Source organism: Chrysemys picta, chromosome 15, assembly GCF_011386835.1.
Source record: "Chrysemys picta bellii isolate R12L10 chromosome 15, ASM1138683v2, whole genome shotgun sequence".
In the NCBI taxonomy this organism is placed as follows: Eukaryota; Metazoa; Chordata; order Testudines; family Emydidae; genus Chrysemys; species Chrysemys picta.
The window spans coordinates 9,225,855-9,244,844 of NC_088805.1; the positions used below are offsets into that span (position 1 = coordinate 9,225,855).

The 18,990-nt window shown below is 47.1% G+C and overlaps 1 protein-coding gene across 4 annotated transcripts in view; it reads right to left on the minus strand.

Annotated features, from left to right (window-relative positions):
• The window catches only part of KSR2 (kinase suppressor of ras 2), a 301,542-nt gene that overhangs the window by 39,890 nt on the left and 242,662 nt on the right, over positions 1–18,990 (minus strand). For all 4 annotated transcript variants that reach the window (XR_010592848.1, XM_008171511.3, XM_008171509.3 and 1 more), the window contains one exon: positions 8,513–8,609. Coding sequence is in view for 3 of the 4 variants with exons in the window: in XM_008171511.3 (XP_008169733.2) it covers positions 8,513–8,609 (97 nt within the window). In the remaining variant the exon portion in view is untranslated. The remainder of the gene's footprint in view (positions 1–8,512; positions 8,610–18,990) is intronic.

Below are 18,990 nucleotides of genomic sequence, written 5' to 3' on the forward strand. Positions count from 1 at the left end.
TGTTATCATTTTATGCCTATTTGCTAAGCTGGTTCCAATTTCATCATCCTGATTAATTCATTATGCAGAAAAAAACAACAGCATAACAAATAGCGTTCACTTTCTTGCAATCCTCTGCTGAGGATGAGGAATTTTGTATTCATTTTCTTTTCGATTTGGGGAGCTGGAAGGTAATTCAAAGCTTTCCATCTCCACCACCATCATCCCTCTCTGAATCATTAATTCATGTTTTCTACCTTCACCCCAAGATTAGTCTAGAAATAATTAGAAATAATTTCTAATAGTCTAGAGATCATAGCAGCGTAGGAAGCATGTAAAGGCTTGGTTTAGCTTTGTCTCCTATTGAGACCTATGTCGTGGAAAATTATAATTAGCACCAGTGATGTAAAGAAGGGGGGGAAGGGAGATCAGAACTTCCCTGCAGCGAGCCTGTTCGAGCTGGTCAAAGGCAGCCAACGACAGAGTTCTGCTAGGAAGACATCCGGGCCGTGACGCTAGGTTATGTTACAAATGTCATGTTTGGAAGAACCCACACTCTGAAACCCGCTCTCAGGCAATGTCTACACTCAGGAGCTTGTGCTGGCATAGGGCTATGTCGGAATATCCATGCTGGCATAGCCCCCGAGTGTAGACTCAGCCCACACTGACAGAACACAATTTCCCACAATACAAACACCAGCAGTCACCCGATGAAATTCATAGGCGGCAGGATTAATACAAACAAGAGGAAGTACTTTTTTCACACAACACACAAAAAAACCTGTGGAACTCATTGCCGTGAGAAGGTGTACTTTCAGCCATTACAACTGGGTTAAAAAAAAATAACCTCTATGAATTTATTTAGTTAAATCCATCAATAGCTATTAGCTAAGTTGGTCAGAGACGCAACACCATGCTCAGGGCAATGCAAACCTCTGACTGCCAGAATCCAGGAGTTGAATAGGGGGTGGATCACTCCAGCTGCCCTGTTCTGTGCACTCCTCGTGAAGGTCAGGTGCTGGCCACTGTTGGATACAGGATACTGGGCTCAGTGCACCATTGGTCTGAGGCAGTATGGCTGCTCTTGTTACGTTCTCAGGAGTTTTTCTGTCTGTGTAGGAACACCACCTTCCTGAGGATGCCAGAGCCATGTTAGTCTGTATCCGCAAAAAGAACAGGAGTACTTGTGGCACCTTAGAGACTAACACATTTATTTGAGCATAAGCTTTCGTGAGCTACAGCCCACTTCTTCGGATGCATAGAATGGAACATATATTGAGAAGATATATATACACACAGACAGAGAGCATGAAAAGGTGGGAGTCTTAATTGGCTTCTCAGAGTTGGTAAGACAACTCCCACCTTTTATGTGTAGACCAAGCCACAGAGCCCAGGTGGCATGAGATGGCTGGTGCCATGGGACATGCCCAGTCATAAAGAGACCTGACACTTTAAGAATCCATAAACAGGATTAAGGAAGGAGAAGCCAGTTGCTTCTCCATTAAACAGTCCCTCCTCTGCCACCCCACACCAGGTATACAACAGGTTCCTACCAGGGCATGAGCTCTTTTGTGGTCTACTGTTTAGAGCAGAGGACAGAGTCAGGACACTTGGGTTCTATCCCGGTTTCTACCTGTGTCTTGTTATTGGACCTTGGACAAGTCACGTCTGCTTTCTATACCTCAGTTTCCCCATCTGTAGAACAGACACTCTCCTAACGCACACAGGCTTACTTCAACAACAACTGCTAAGTGCTCCAAGAGCCTCTGATGAAAGACACCAAGGAAGTGCTGAACGTGGTGATTATTATTGGAATTACAGGCCCAAAGAGGGGCCTGCACACCCTAATGCATGTAGTAACATTGTGCGCCAGCTGGTTTTTGAATGATCGTTACTATCACCTTGCCAAAAAACTAAGGGCAAGAAAAGAAATTAATTTGTTTTTGTTGCAGTAGCACTGAGTGGCTCCCAACCAAGATCACTGTGCTAGGCGCTGCACGCATGCAAGCTCACGCTCACTCACATTCTTATGTTATAGTGACAATCAGCTTCCAAATGGCCCATACAGTAGAACAGGGGTCGGCAACCTTTCAGAAGTGGTGTGCCGAGTCTTCGTTTATTCACTGCGATTTACGTGTGCCAGTAATACATTTTAACGTTTGTAGAAGGTCTCTTCTATAAGTCTATAATATATAACTAAACTATTGTTGTATGTAAAGTAAATAAGGTTTTTAAAATGTTTAAGAAGCTTCATTTAAAATTAAATTAAAATGCAGAGTCCCCCCGGACCAGTGGCCAGGATCCGGGCAGTATCAGTGCCACTGAAAATCAGCTCGCGTGCCGCCTTTGGCACATGTGCCATAGGTTGCCTACCCCTGCAGTAGAAGTTAGTTACCTTAAGCAAGCCATCACCATCTATGACTGTTCATTATAGATCAAATCCCCCAGGGATATTTTCAGCCAAACTTGGACTGAAGTCAGCAAAATCCAGACTCACACTAGGTGTTCTTCCATCCCTTGCCTGGGTGGCTGATGCCTAGAACCCAGACTGAGGTTTTGTTCCGTACCCAAAAAAGGGTGATGTTTGGGTGAAAGAATTGAAATTGGGCTTGGTCACAGCTGGCCTGGGGTGCACAGCAGTGATTTTATGGTGTGTTGACAACAGCAGACATCCTACGGTAAGTCAGTGCTTAGTCACTGGGTGTGCCTGCACAAGGGTCATTCTCTCCCTGTTCCTTTGTGCCACCCCTGTGTTTATGAAAGAGGCCGCAGTTCTCAATGAAAGGAAGAGGTGGCTTTGCAAAGCGTTGTTATTTATAGCCTTGGTTTTGGGTAAAAGTTTCCTGTAGGAAAAGCACTGATGCTGAGTATGTAAAACTTCAGAGGACCCCTGTTCGGCCGGAGCATTATCGTTTTACACACAGGGGACGTGTTATTTCAGAGACTTCCCAAACCCAAGGACAGGAACCTGCACTGGCGGGCCAAACTCCCCTTTCAGACGCACACTCAAACTGGGAGTTGTGCATGTGTGTATCTGAGGGGAGGACTTGGCGCTTCGTGATTTGTTTGCTTTGGCTCACACAGTGCAGTTTAGGAGGAAGGAATTTATCCAACCTATTGCCTAGGATATTTCTCTAAAGTTGGAACAAGCCCTGGACTAGCAAACAGCATCTTTGCCACCCAGCCCAAATTCTCTACCTCTCCCCTACATCTGTCGTCCCAGGTCCCACACCAGATTCCAACAGCCCCGCTCCCCACAGCCTTTGCATTGATAACGATAAGCGCATCCTTTGCTAAGTACTACATTCATTGTCTCAGGCTTCCTGTGTATATGAAAAGTCGGCTCCCCCTGCTGGCTCAGCTTTCTAAACGAATTAACCCGAGGTTAGCTAGGATCACATTACAACAGGAACCCTTGCACCCAATAATCCAACAAGCTTAAAGGATCTTCAATCAAGTAAGGCGACTAAAAGGATAGAGTCGTTCAATTACTGTGACTGATACAGTATAGTCAGGGATCTGTGTCTGGTCTTACTCCAAGCCACCTCTTCTCCCTCCGTCCAGGCTACGCTGAGCCTTTTCTAGGCTGGCTTGGAGAGGAAAGCCTCAGGGCAATGCAGAAGTGCAGCAAAGGCTGCACTGAACAACATGCCAAGCTTGAAAGGTTTGGTGATACAGCATGGTGTCCCTCCTGCAGTGGGTGACACCTACACAGTTTGGCCTGTATGCCAAGGACACATGCACAAAGGCAGCTATAAGTTAAGGATGGGGGAGGCCCCTCACTTGCAATGGAAGCTGCGGATAGGCGGCCTCTGAAAAATCGGGCCTGGATGTTTAGGGCACTGTGACAGAATGTACCCCTGTGTCCACACCCTACCCACTATTGTAATAATCTTTGAACAAAGTATGCCTTTGGGATGTATCATTCCAAAACTCATAATCTGCGGATCATTATTGTCCTAATAAAATGTGTGTGGCAACACTGTATGTGAAGTTATAAGATTCTGCTGTATGGTGTTCTTAACACATGTTCCAAACTGCGTTTAAGCAATAAACAGAGTCATTGAGCAGGAAGGGAACCAAAAGGCTGCTGAAAACAGGTGAGGGAAAAGCAGCAGGGAACATCCTTCCCTATAGACTCAGTCCCCTGAAGCTCAGCTGGAAAGGTTTTCCAAAAGGGGGACTGACACTGTAAAAAGGAGGGACAAACACCGCAAGAGACCCTCCTTTCTCCGTCTCTGCCCATCGATTCATTGCACCCGAAGGGACAAAGGAAGCATCCATTGAACTGAGAAGGGGTCCTCATCTATGAAGTTCAGTCAGTAAGACTGCAAAAAGTATGTGGTGAGAAAACTTTGCTTTGAGTTTAAAATAGTTTGTTAAGTTAGGCACTAGGTGAGTTTTCTCTTTATTTTTCTTGTAACCATTTCTGACTTTTATGCCTCACTACTTGTGATCACTGAAAATCTCTTTGTGGTTAATAAAACTTGTTTTATCTAATCCGGTGTGTTTAAACTGAAGTTTCTGGGAAACTCCATTGGGGGTAACAAGGTGTGTGCGTGTCATTTCTATTGATGAAATGACAGACTTTATATAAACTTCTATTGTCCAGGAGTGGGCTGGGCACTACAGGAAATACCTTTCTGGGGGGAAATCTAAGGCTGGGAGTGTGTTGAGATCACCCTGCAGTATAACCCAGGCGGGTAAGAGTCCAGGGGTGGCTGGCTGCAGCACCACACAGACATAGCAGAATGCTGTTTGTGAGCAGTCCAGACTGGAGACTACAGGAGCAGGGCATTGTAAAGGGCACCCCACATTAGAGGGCTGGGGTGACATAGCTACTCATTAGTCTGGACCAGTGGTGGGCAATTTGCGGCATGCGGCCCATCAAGGTGATCTGATTGCAAGCCGTGAGACATTTTGCTGACGTTGACGGTCCACAGGCATGTCCCCCCGACAGTGGCCAATGCCAGGTGCTTCAGAGGGAGTGAACGGAACAGGGAATCATCAAGTGATCCATCCCCTGTCGCCCATTCCCAGCTTCTGGAAAACAGAAGTGCTTAACTGTAAGCACTTGCTTAAATCCCATTGACTTCAATAAGACTTAAGACGGTGCTTCAAGATCAGAATCAGCCAAGCATTTAAGCACAATCTGGGCCTAAATAAACCCAAACTAGGTCTTCAAACATTAAGAGGGCACAAGTGAAAATACAGAACCAGGAAGAGAAAAGTGAAGATCCTACCGTGACTTGGGCTACACTGTAGAGTCTAGATGTTGCTCTAGGACATGCATTTGAGTGTTTCAACAGGTATAAGTTGAACAAGGCAAACAGGGCTATAGATACCGCACACGCGCAAAGCAGCCCAGGCAGCCCAGTGAGAGGAAATAACCTTAGCATTTCCTGACTGTGATTTTAACTGTGCAACTTCCACATTGCACCAGAGGCTGCTGTAGTTCTAGGCAAATTAGGCAGCTCCCTGGGGCAGCAAGGGCAGCTGGGCCAAACCTGAGCAGCACTGCAACTTGGTGTGCCAGATTACAACGTGCTCACACAGATTTGGCCTGGCCACGCCTCTGTCATGACAACAGCAGGGCCAAACCTGAGTGAGTGGCCCTGCAACCTGGTACTTAGCATGTCCCTCCCGCCCCCTACCATAACCATAGAACCAGAGGGCTTGCCATGCCCCCGCCCCAGACACTCATCATCCCTCCTGGTTGAGCAAATCTGATTTACGAGGAGAGGCTGAGGGAACTGGGATTGTTTAGTCTGCAGAAGAGAAGAATGAGGGGGGATTTGATAGCTGCTTTCAACTACCTGAAAGGGGGTTCCAAAGAGGATGGATCTAGACTGTTCTCAGTGGTACCAGATGACAGAACAAGGAGTAATGGTCTCAAGTTGCAGTGGGGGAGGTCTAGGTTGGATATTAGGAAACACTATTTCACTAGGAGGGTGGTGAAGCACTGGAATGGGTTACCTAGGGAGGTGGTGGAATCTCCTTCCTTAGAGGTTTTTAAGGTCAGGCTTGACAAAGCCCTGGCGGGGATGATTTAGTTGGGGATTGGTCCTGCTTTGAGCAGGGGGTTGGACTAGATGATCTCCTGAGGTCCCTTCCAACCCTGATATTCTAGGATTCTATTCTAGAGGTTGGAGGGGGCGGCACACTGAGGTATTGCCTAGGGAGGCAGATTGTCTTGAGCAGCCTCTGCGATGCACAAATGCAGTTTTTGCATTTCGGTTCCTAAGGTTGATTTATTTTAAAAAGAAAAAGCCAAGCTCTCTAACCACAACCACCACTGGAAGTCTGCATGTACCACACGTGTGTGTCTTTAAGTGTGAAGGGTGCTAGGGGCACAGGTGGGCAGGAAACAGTTTTCCCACCCTCTGAGAAGTTGAGATTGAGAAATTTTCCCATCCTGAATTGGGACAAAAAGCCAAAAATCAAACATTTTCACAAACCAAAAATAAAAAAAAATTCAGACCAGGTCAATCAAAACATTTCCTTTCGATTTTAACTTAAAAAAAAAAGAAAAAAGAAATCTAAGTTAATATACATTTCTAAACAAAAAGTCATTTAAACATAACAATGGGACTTTTTTTTGTTTTAAACAGAGGTCAGACTGTGATATACTGACAATTTGGAAACTGATTTGCAAATATTTTTCAAAACAGGAAATTTATTGAAACTCACCCTTCCCCCTCCCCCAGTTGTTATTGTTTTGATGAATCAGCATTTTCCAACCAAAAAACGTTTGTCAAAAAATTGCAGAGCAGTTCTAGCAAGTAACGAGTGGGAGCATGGGGGGCAGGGGGGAACCACAGGTGCTACGAACTGCATCCCTCAACCTGTTTTTTAAAGTTTGTCCCTCTCCAGATCTGCATATGCAAGTGCTCCGTATACACACATGGAAGGAGATAGACACCAGTCAGCCATTAGAGCTTGGTGTCCTGCTGGAAGTGCTGTATCCTGGCAGAGCTAACAGGAAGCAGTCAATATCTTTGGCCAGCACATGGCAAGGAACACGCACTGAGAAGTATAGCTGTAAATATGCATTTGCATCTCTCTGGATGAGAGAGCACAGAGAGGGATTTTTAAAAATGTTTGCTGCATATGCTCAGTATTAAGCTTTCAAATGTTTAGAAATGTATCCCTTCCAGCTCCAGTGCAGACATACCCAGAGAAAGTGCCACATGGCTGAAAGCGGCATATACTCCGTACGAAGCTTTCATTTAAAAAAAAAAAAAAATCCCTCTCAAAGCTCTCCCATCCAGAGACATGCACAGACATTATTTTACTGCTTCTCAGTGCACGTCCCTTGGCATACGCTGGCCAAAGATACTGACTGTTGTCTATTAGCTCTGACAGATCTCAACTCAAGCTGGAAACAATACCTTCCAGGTCCAGGGCAGACATAACCTTTCAGTTTCCAACCCATTTTCCCCCTAGCTTGACCACCACCATGCTCCTCGCTGAGAACTCTCTATAGCCAGGTTTCAAATGTCAAAGTTGAATTTTCAGTTATCGCTGTGAAAGCAAAAGGTGGAAGCAATTTTTAGAGCAGGAGAAGTCTATTTGTAGTCTGGTTTTAACATGCCCACACACATGCACGCCTACCTCAAATGTAGCTGCACTGATTTACTTTCCATTTATTTTAATAATTTAAAAAAAGTTCCCTCTGGACAGTGATCATGAACAATTACAGCTAAAATGGAGAATTTTTTTAGTAAGATCCAAGCTTCCAACTAGTTGAGGAACTGGCCGACAGTTCTTAAGTAGTTGATATTTCATATTTCTCCTATAATTTGTTCTCTTTCAAACTGAGGATGAATTTGGTCAAGTTGGATGAAGATCACCACCATGCAGACAGCAAGCACAAGACCTAGGCACCACTTAAGCCCCATTTTAAGGGCTTAAGCAGGACTTTAGGGTCATAGACTTTAAGGCCAGAGGGGACTATTGTGATCATCCTGTCTAGCCTCTAAGGGTATGTCTACACTGCAATGTAAGCCCAGGGCTTGAACTCAGGGTCAAGCCTAACCCTCCTTCCATCTACACACAAATCATGCTAACCCAGGGCTTGGACCCAGGGTCCCAGGACCCCATGGGGGTGGAGGCTCCAAGCTTGAGTGAAGCTGGGACCCAGGGTTCTAGTCCCACTGACTTGTGCTCTGGGAGTCAACCTAAAGTATCCCACAATTCCACAGGCTGACTTTCTTTGCCCTCTGGACAGTCAAGTTTGGTAGACAGTCAAGTTTTCCCACACTGCACCATAAACAAAGGGCTAGTGCAGCCACATTTTGGGAGGGCGCTAGAAAGTCTGGGATATGGGTGGTTGGACTCGGGCCTGCATACTGTAGTGTAGACACTGGAGCCCCAGGTTGGGACAAAGGGTTCAACAGTTCCTAACCCGAGGTTACAAATAAGAGTGGACACTCCAACCTGTGTTTACAAATCCAGGGTCTACTAACTCGAGTTATGCACAGTGGCTGAGTTTCACCCAGTGAGATGAGGATGCCCGTGTGATATATGGTACCTTCACAATCTCTTGAGCTATCTGCCTCGTTTTGTTGACATCCAGGACAATCTTTGCATCTCTCACCACTGAGTAGAGCGTCCGTCCTTTACACAAACTGAAAGAAAAAGAGGGGGAGATAAACAAACAGGCTGATATAAATAGAAAACCAAGAAACATCATTAAATCCAAACACGGATTAAAAAGAGAACCTGTAAAGGGGGCTAAAAATAGATACAGTATTTTGGCTTCATACCAAAACAACGACAGACTTTGGAATAAATCTCAGAGCTCTCTCCCCCCCTCTTTGGCATGTTGGGAGGGAAATATCTTAGCTCTCTAGTATATTTTGCTAGCACCCCTATAGATCCGGAGTAGTATCCGATAACCCTTTATTCTCTCGGATTTTGTTCCCCATTTTCTAGTTGGCAGAAAGCTCCTGGCCGTAGAGCTTTAGACTTTTTGGCAGAACTCTCCGTATCTCTCCACCTTGTCCTCTACCGGATAAAACTCTCACAGATCTAAGAGGAGCCGAAAGAGGAGAGAGGGGGGAAAAAAAAGAAAGAAAGAAAAGCCTGTACGTTGTACAAGGTCCTCCAATTTTCCTTCTTGTACCAGTTACAGTAAAATCTATTTACAGGGCCTTAATTACCAAAGGCAACTGATAGCAGCAGCTGCAGGGGGAAGGGAGCATATAAACCAATTAAAAATATATTGACATTTGAATATCGTAATGGAGTATGTGGGTGGACTCTGCCTCGACTTCCTCCCACGAAAGAGGGCTTTTTTCTCCCTCCCCCCCCCGTCTATACCCACCTACGCTCATTACAGGCAACTTGAGAAAGAACAGACTAAATACCTGTGTCTGCATAATAGAGCACCCAAAAAAAAAAATCTCAATTTAAATAGGCTTCAAGAATCACAGATGTTAATTTGATCTTGTTCTAGTTAATGAAACAAAAGTTTGGGCTTTTAATTACTCCTTTAACCCACCCACCACATCTTCCTCCTTCACCCTGACACTGGAGGCAGAACACTGACAATGTTCAAAAACTTCTAGAGAGTGTCTTTAGTGGAAATGATGTTTGCAGCTGTGTGGCTGTTTGGAACCGATCTTGGGGAGAGTGTGCAAGACTTGCCTCTACCACCTTGCGTGATAAGGTCAGGCTGAGTGGAATGAAACCTCAGGACAAGTATCACTTAAGAGCACTGAGTGGCCTGGATCCCCTGCCAGCCCTGCAAAGTGAGAGATTCTGGGATCCAGCTAATGGGGTGGGGAAGAGGTCAGGGGTGAAAGCTTCACAGAAAATGATGGCCTGACTCTCCTGATCAGTCAGTCAAAGGGGTAACAGATGCGTCCAAAGAGAGCCCTAACAGTGCAATTCACACTCGTGTGTTCAAATACTATTAGCCAATTCTCCACCACCACAGAGTGGGTGGAGAGCAGAAACTTGGATGTGGGGCAGCCCAACTAAAGTAGCTGTGGAGTACATCAGGCTGCCCTCTGACAAAATGAGCCAAGTTTGCCAGGCCTCAAGCCTCCATTACTCAGAGTTGAAGCACTTCCTTCTACAGACGAACCTTGGAGAGCCCCAGGTCAGTGGTTCTCAATCTATTTACCACTGTGGGCCACATAGGCAGCTCTCTGTGTGTTGTGTGGATGTGGCCCACATAATATATACACTACCTGTATGGCCCTGAGGATGTCACATGGGCTGAAGCTGTGTGCTGTTTGGGCCGCCAGCAGCTCGTGCCCCACGGGTTGAGAACAACTGCCCTAGGTCGATCAGGATTCACATCTGATGGGTGAGAGCTGTCATTTTAGGTTCGGTGACTGGGCAACCTGCAGATTTTGGTTTTCCTGGTTACCATGGTGCCATGTTGCCTAGTAGCCCTTGCCACGTTGTACTACTCAGTTGAGCTTTTGGGTAGAGGGGCCATTTAATCATGACTATCGCTATTATTCCAAACAGGTTTAGTGATAAGGTCATTTCATTCCTATTCTGTTCAATGATTAATTGAATCTATTTCTATTTATTAAATGTTCCTGGCAGTCTCTAGATGCATGGACACAAGCAGCAATTCATAGGCTTGGTCTACAACGAAAGCCTGGACCAGCAGAGCTGTGTCAGCTAGGAGTGTGAAAATGAAATCACACCCCCTAGTGAGATGGCTATGCGGGATATGTGGTCTTCCTACACCAGCAGAACTCTTCCTTCTGTCAGCATCTGTTGCATCCATACTAGGAGACTACGCCAACACAGGCCCTGTAGCATAGACATAGCCAGACATTAATACAATGAGCTGACTGTCAGCTAGGTGAATCACCAATCTCACCCATCACATCATTTGTATTTGTATTATAATAGCACCCACGCAGGCTGAGACCCCGGTGAGATAGGTGCGGTACAGATGTAGTAAAACAATCTCTGCCCCAAGAGCTCACCAATGTGGTTTAAGACAAGGTGTAACAGACACAATGGAGGGGTATGGGGTGCCAGAGTGACATGACTCGAGCCTGGTTTCTCACGGGCTGGCAGCATGCACAATATTTAGCGAGAGGCGGGCTGGTTTGGAGAGGCAGGGAGAGACTTTAACAGAGGCCAAGAAGCGGATGAGTAGCAGGAGCTCTAGCTTGATGCTGCGCGGAGCTGTAATCAGCTGCCAGGGTTCTGCAGGCTTCATGGTACCACTGAGCCTGAAGGAGGGATCTGGAAGAGGGTAGGGAGTAGGGTAGGGCTAAATGACGAAAGGCCAACAGGAAAAGGGCAAGAAGCTCCTATCTGGCCTGGTGGGGAGGGGGGAGGTGATGGGGTCAGAATGATGGGCTGGGAAGATGATCTTAGCAGCAGAGGCGGCGATGTTGCAATAGTCAAGGCCAGAGAGGACGAGGGGGCAGGAGTCAAGACCGGAGATAAGGGCCTTTGTTGGGTTTGGCATTGCGCATAGACAGGAAAGACCAACCCTTTGGAAGGCTGCAGAGGAGGAATTGCTCCGATTTAGACACAGCCTTGATGAGTGGGGTTAGGCAGAGGTCAGAGTCAAAAATGATTAGTGACAAGAAGTCTCAGCCTGGAATCACTGTGCTAGGCACTGTACGTACCTATAGCAGGGACAGTCCCTGCTCTGAAAAGTTTACCATCTAAATAGGGAAGACAAAGGGTAGGAAGGTGAGCAGGGGCAGAGAGAGGTGAAGTGACCAAGGTCACACCGTCGGTTTGTGGCAGGAGCCAAGAACAGAACTCAGGTCACCCGAATCTCAGTCCAGTACCCTATCCATTGCACTGTATGGGTCTGAAGAACTGAGAGGATGGTTGTGTTGTCCAGCAGGATTGAGTGGACAGACTGTGTGAGGTGACAGTGGGCCAAAGAAGTTGTAGGTGGGAAGTTTCACTAAGACTGTTAAGGTCTACAGGGAACTTCCCTGGCCACATCCTCAGGCCACCATGTCAGCTGGCTAACGATGGGGCAGTTAATCAGTCCCAGGGACCCTGGCAATCATATTCGGGCCCAGCGAGCCTCTGCAAGTCACGTGGCCAATGAGGCTTCAGAAGTATTCAATTCCGCTTGGACTTTACTCCAGTTGGAATTAATGAGACGCGCTCGTAACAAATTGAAAGGCTTCATCTTTCTTGGCCTTTGCCGAGCAGGTTTATGTCACTGACCAAATGGACGCTAAGAAAAATAAGATGACTGAAAAGGAAACACTCAAGCCTCCTTCCAGTAAGACACAACCAGGGCCGGCTCCAGGCGCCAGCATTCCAAGCAGGTGCTTGGGGCGGCAATCTGCAAGGGGCGGCAGTCTGGGTGTTTTTGCCGCCCCAAGCAGCGCGCCCAATTGCCGCCGCGGATGGTGGGGGCCGTCCGTGTGCCGTTAGGGCGGCACGCGCATTTCTGCGGCGGCGGCAATTCGGCGGCAGCTTCTATGCTCAGCTGCCCGCGGCGGCAATTGGGCGGCTTCTGTCTTCCGGCTGAAGACAGAAGCTGCCGCCGAATTGCTGCCACTGCGGAAACGCGCGTGCCGCCCTAACGGCATATGGACTGCCCCCGCCCTCCGCAGCGGCAATTTGGTGCACTGCTTGGGGCGGCAAAAACAGTAGAGCTGGTCCTGGACACAAGCCAGGGAGAAGCACAAAGAACCCCGCTATTCCTATGCACAGCCACACCTCCACGAGAGTCCAGCTCTCATTTAGGCATCTGAAAAAAGGCCAAGACTTCTACATCCAGTCTGACTAGGCAGGCTGGGTGCTGGAGGGATGGTATGGAGGGAAAGCAACAAGGCATCCTCCTCCTATGCCAGCAAACGGGATTGGTGGCCACTCCTGGTTTAGTCCAGCCCAACGGCTGCAGTGGCCCTGCACTATCCTAGAATGGACACCACTGGAGGAGAGAGGGCTGCCAGATCTAATCAGTGACACGTTCTTTGGCCCTGCCTCTCCCCCAGCCTTCCCATGTGCCACCCCCTATGCAAGAAGCCCCCTGCAGAGATGGGCTCTTTACCATGGAGGGGGCATGCACGATACCATGACAATAATTAGACAGGTGGGTATACTTTTCATGCTGACCGGTTTCAGGGCCGGTGCAAGGAAGTTTTGCACCCTAGGTGAAACTTCCACCTTGCGCCCCTCCCCCAGCCCTGCAACAGCTCCCCATCCTCCCACCCTGAGGCACCCCACCCCAGCTCACCTCTGCTCCGCCTGCTCCCCGAGCATGCCGCCCCCGCTCTAATTCTCCTCCCCTCCCAGGCTTGCAGCGACAAACAGCTGATTGGCGCTGCAAGTCTGGGAGGTGGGAGAAGTGGAGCGGCAACCAGGCGCTCGGGGAGGGGGCATAGGAACGCTGTAAAAAAAAATTGGGGGCACTGCTTTTTGGCACCCCCAAATCTTGGTGCCCTAGGCAACGGCCTAGTTTGCCTAAATAGTAGCACCAGCCCTGACCGGTTTTGTCTGGTTATTAATTACCATGATCACCACTGTAGCACCTAGGAGTCCCAGTCATGCCCCAGGACCCCATCGTGGTGGGTGCTAGATAGTTTCCTTGTTGCGTCTATTTGTTGTTGTCGTCAAGCTGTCCAGCCGTGGCTCAAGAGCACAAGAACTAGGGCACAAACCCCAAGTTAGTTGTGAGTTCTGTACTTACATATCACCAACCAACCATCAAGTGGAAACTCCTAAGGCATGATAACAGCCTTAATACAGAGTCACAGACAGTCCCCTGGGGTACTCAGATCTGTCTTGCTGCCCAGGCAAGCCTGCCTGTGTGACAGATGGTCCTTTACGCCAGGAATCACTTCAAGTGTAGCTCGAAAGCTTGTCTCTCTCACCAACCAAAGTTGATCCAATAAAAGATATTATTTCACCCACCTTGTCTCTCTACTGTGAATCACAGCCAGATTCAGGTTACTCCTTGTGCCAAAGGACCAGCCACTTACTCCAAGTCAATCACACTTTAGCTCTCACACCAAAGACAACACTTGTAGCCAACCCTACAATAAACTATCTAAAGAGTTATTATATAGGAACAGGAAATACGAGTTATTTACAAGGTTAAAGCAGGTAAACCCACAAATGAGTTACAAGCTTCAGTTTCAAAGTGTAATAGATGCTTCTAGAATAAGCAAGCTCTAAATGTTCTTAGGGCTGACCTAGGCTAAGTAGCTGAGGATCCTTTGTTTATGCCTAGAAAACCTTGTCATAGTCCAAGCAGCACAGAGCTCCAGTTCCTTCTTCCTAGGAGTTTTTATTCCCTCCCCCACTTCTGCCTGAGCTGCAAACCTCAGCTGACGGGAGGAATTCTCTTGCATGACTCATCTCCATGGGGATGGGAGAGTAAACAACAAAGACACTTGTCCTCTTTAATGTTCCCCGCTAGTCTGTCTGGTGACCATGAGCCATCCCTGTCAGGCAGGACATAACGCCTTCTGTGGGAGAGCAGCATTTCACCCCAGTTAGTGTTTCTCCTGTCTAGTGATTTACACAGTTATGGAGGCTTACAATGCAAAACACTCAATTATCACCATATAGTATAGAATACCGATAGGATAAGTGAGATTAATGCAGGCAGAAACTTACAAGCATTCATAAAGTCTAAAGGCTAAATGCATTCTTATACTGTAATTCTAATACCTATTTTAGCAATACTAACATGCAGGTGAACCAGAGTGATTCCAGCTCTGCACATCAGTATTCAGTTGAGACATGGAGACCTTGGCATGAGCTGGCACCTGGTCTGCCAGTCTCACAGGTGTCTATTGTCTTATACTGGGATTGTAAATTCCGTGGGATAGGGACTGTCTTTTTGTTCTGTGTTTGTACAGTGCCTAGCACAACGGGGTTCTGGTCCCTAGGTTCTACTGCAATAAATAACTACAGCAACTGCATAGCCCCTCTCTGCCCCCTTGTGTAACAGAATTACACCAGTCCCACTGCCAATGGGATGGCCAGAACTTCAGAGATGGATGCTGGGTTTGGCCCTTTAGGAAGCTATACAACAGCAAAAAAAAAACAAACAAACAAACAAAAAACCCACCACACACCAACCCTAAACCAAACCAAACCAAAAAACCCACTACATCCCACCTTAAATAGTTTCCCCATCTTCTTTTTGGCATAATCTTTCCCATTTACGCTGATAATTAAGGCTACGATTATGTCAGAGGTCATGGAAGTCAGAATCCATGACTTCCATTGATGTCTGTGACATTTTCTGTCCTGGGGCTGGAGTTCCCAGACAGTCCTGCCCCCGCAGCTCTCAGCCCCTACCCTTGTGGGGGGACCCCACAGCTGCCCAGCTGTAGAGGGCTGGTGACGGACCCCCTGCAACTGCCCAACAACAGCAACTGGTGGGGAGCGGAGGAAGAGACTCTGCAGCTACCACTTCCCGGGGGTGAGGGGACCCCACAGCAGTCCAGCCCCGTGGGCAGGGGGATCTAGGAGCTCCCACGCACTGCAGCGGTGGGGGGGACCCAGGAGCCCCAGCGGGTGCTGACCCCAGCTCTCCCTTTCATCAGGGATATTTTTAGTGAAAGTCAGGAACAGGCCACGGGCTTCCGTGAATTTCTGTTTATTGCCCATGACTTTCAGTAAAAATATCCATGACAAAAACTTAACCTTACTGATCATTTACACAAAATTCCATTCCCAGGCGATCAGGAGCATCAAACTCTGAGCTTGACTGTCCAATGTTTATAATAAAAAATGCTAGGAAGTGCAAGAGACAACACTGAGCATTTTCCCGGGCTTTGTGTCGGGGAAGTGAAGAGGCCTGTAACAGGTCCAGACTCACCCCTGCAGCACCTCCTGCTGGTGACTCTGGGAATTAGCTCAATCCAGCCATCAGAGCACCCTCTGCAGGCCAGTGGTCTGCCTGTCCTCTGGCCCCATGTCCCTCCTGGACCCCAGTGCCCTTTTAGCTGGGGTGCTGCCCCCTGGCTGTACACCCCTCAGTACTAGGGTCTCCCCTCCCTGGGGAACCCCCACCCCCTATCCCCACCTCACCTCAGAATAAGGCCACTGCCAGTCACCAACTAGCCCCCGCTCCCTTGGGCAGACTGCAGTATAGGCCACTCATCACAGGTAAGGTTGGGTTCGGACCTGCTGCTTCGGCCTACCCCTGGGCTGCCCTCTGCAACCCCCAGTACCTTCTAGCCCAATGCTAGGCCGCAGCCTGAGGCTTTCCAGGCTGGAGCTCCCCAGCCTTTCCCCAGCCCTGCTCCACTCAGGTACCCTGTGTCACGCTCCCTACAGCCAGGCCCTTCTCTCTCTGAATGCAGAGACTGTCTAGCCTCTGGCTCCCAGCCTTTTTAATACAGGCCAGCTGTGGCCTGATTGGGGAAACAGCCACAGCAGGGCCACACCCCAATCAGCCTAGCTTTTAGAGCTGCAGCCCTCTGCCAGGGCTGTTTTAAGCCCTTCCCGGCAGGAGCGGGGTAGCCACCCCGCTACAAGGCCCCAGCTGATAAATTTGTATTTACTCCTCATGGGAGGTGCTCAGATATCACAGGGGCAAGCACCCACATAAAAACAGAAAGAATAAAGCAGAGCACTGAAGAATTAGCATAGAAGAGAGCAGGCACAATGGGCAAGCAATGCAATCTTAACCAAAGAGCGAAGAAGCGTCCTGTTCGCTATGCACAGATTAGTGCCTTTCTACAGTCGTCAACTCCCCCAGAAACATGCAACTCTGAATGCGAAATTATTTGAAGGCCATTTTTTAAGCTGATCAGAGTTTAAGCTTTGCTTGAACTCCTCAGAATATCTAAATCTTGCTCAGAGTTCAGAGGGTGAACACTTTGGGCAGACACACTGTATATGTCATAGAAAAACCACAGAGGTTGAACTCCCACATTGAGTGCAAATTAGAAACCACCCTAAACTCACTGCGTTTGCCATGTTAATGGCTGTTAGAGATGACTGCGTCTGAACGAGAATATACTAATGACCAGGGCTGGGATTTCCAAAGGGAGTTAAATGACCAACTCCGACTGAATTTCAGTGAGAGTTGGGTACCCATATTCCTGGGGCTTCTTTGTAATCCCAGCCAGATTATGGAAACACATTAGGCCTGATTCTGATGCTACTCACATCGGTGTGTGTGAAGTGTAACTTTGCTGGGGTTACACCAGCGTCAGCAAGAAGAGAATCAGTCACAAAGGCTAGGCTAATCTGCTGTCTTGGCACTCGTACAACAAGAAAGAAATGAATACCCTAGAAAGCACAGCATCGAGTTGTTATAGAAACCGCAATGTCTAAAAGCCCCCTGGTGCAGATGGGAAATGTGTGTTTCTATTCAGAAGCCCTACTGATGAGCCCGTGTCTGACGTGTCAGCCACCAGGGAATACAACAAACTAAAGGAGAGGGAGACTTGGGCACATTAAAAGAGAATCAAGGAATAGTTGTGAAAATGTTCCTTGACGGAATGAAAACGAATGCATCCCTTCATTAATGTCACTCTAGCCAGCAGAGCGAATTAATGCACGCACCGATTCCCATCACCTCTGGAACGCATTAGTCTTCCCTGCTAGAGACTCACATTCAAATTGGGCTTGGTCAAAAGTCAAATGCTTTTAGTTGTATCAATGTAGTGGCATTTAACCCAGTTCACTTAATATCCATTGGCGTGCTTCTTCTAACGTGGCACATGTCAACCTTCTCTTAGGCCAAACCAGTCTGCCTTGTAGGCTCCCTAAGGATTTCCCGTGATGACTCCACATATAACTAAACCAGGAAAACACTTCAAGGAGTTTTGTAGCAGATTTCCAGATTTACCCAGCCTCTGCATTTGCACCAGCCTTTGTTGTCCCTTGCACATCTGCACCCACTGACCGAGTATTTATCGAACTACAACCCATTTACACAACAAAAACAAACAGGTTTAAACAGAGCTGTGAAAGATGGATATGGCCAAACCATATTGTGTTTGTATGGATAGGAAAAATGGCAGGTTATAACAGATTAGAGAACCCATACAGATACCCAAGTTACATATGGTTATCTAAGAGCTTGTCTATGCTTAAAAGTTGTACCGCTCTAGCAATACGGAATAGCCCCCCTAGTGTGGACACAGTTAATCATTATAAACGTGCTTATACCAGTATAACTGTATAACCAGTATAGACAAACACCTGTCAGGAATGATCTAGATAATACTTAATCCTGCCATGAGTGCAGGGGACTGGACTAGATGACTTCTCGAGGTGCCTTCCAGTCCTAGGATTCTATGAACTTTCTGCATGCAGGAAGGGGAATAAGCTAGATCAGCATCAGGCACCTTTATACCAGTATCATTGTGTCCACACTAGGACTTTTACCAGTATAACTATTTTGGTTAAAAAAACAACCACCCAGACTCCTAGTCAAAACAGTATATAAGTGTAGACAGTATATAAGTGTAGACCAGGCCTAACATAATTTTAAACAGGTTTTGTTCGGTCTGAACAAGGAAAATTAAACGATGCTCTAAAATAGTTTGGCTACAATCATGTTTAAACCTGGTTATCTTTGTAGTTTAGAAAATGAGTGATCTAAATTGCACCTGAAAATAAATGCTGGTGAAAATTTGTGCCATGAGTTATTTGCAACTGAATTTGTGGGTGCAAAATGATAAGACATATTCTAAAAAGCTGGCCCTGTTACCTTTTTGATATGGATTCTTTTATACAGATCTATTCAAGAAACCAGGATAACATGATCTACTACGCAACATGCTTCCTGCTGTGTTATGCTATCTTAGCACACCTTAAGTCATGGTAGCTATACATCCAACCATTCCTTCTTGGTATAATTCATATTTTCCCCCAAAGAAAACTGACCACAACAGAAACTTGGTAAGGAAATGAAATAAGTAATGAACCATTACCATAAACAAAATGAAGAGATTAAGTAGAACTGGATCTGGTCTCAGCCCCAAAGTGAGTTGTGATCAGCTGCGGTGGAATGAAGTTTTAAAAAACCATATTTCAAGCACTTCTGAACTGCAGAGATAACCTTGGGAATACAGA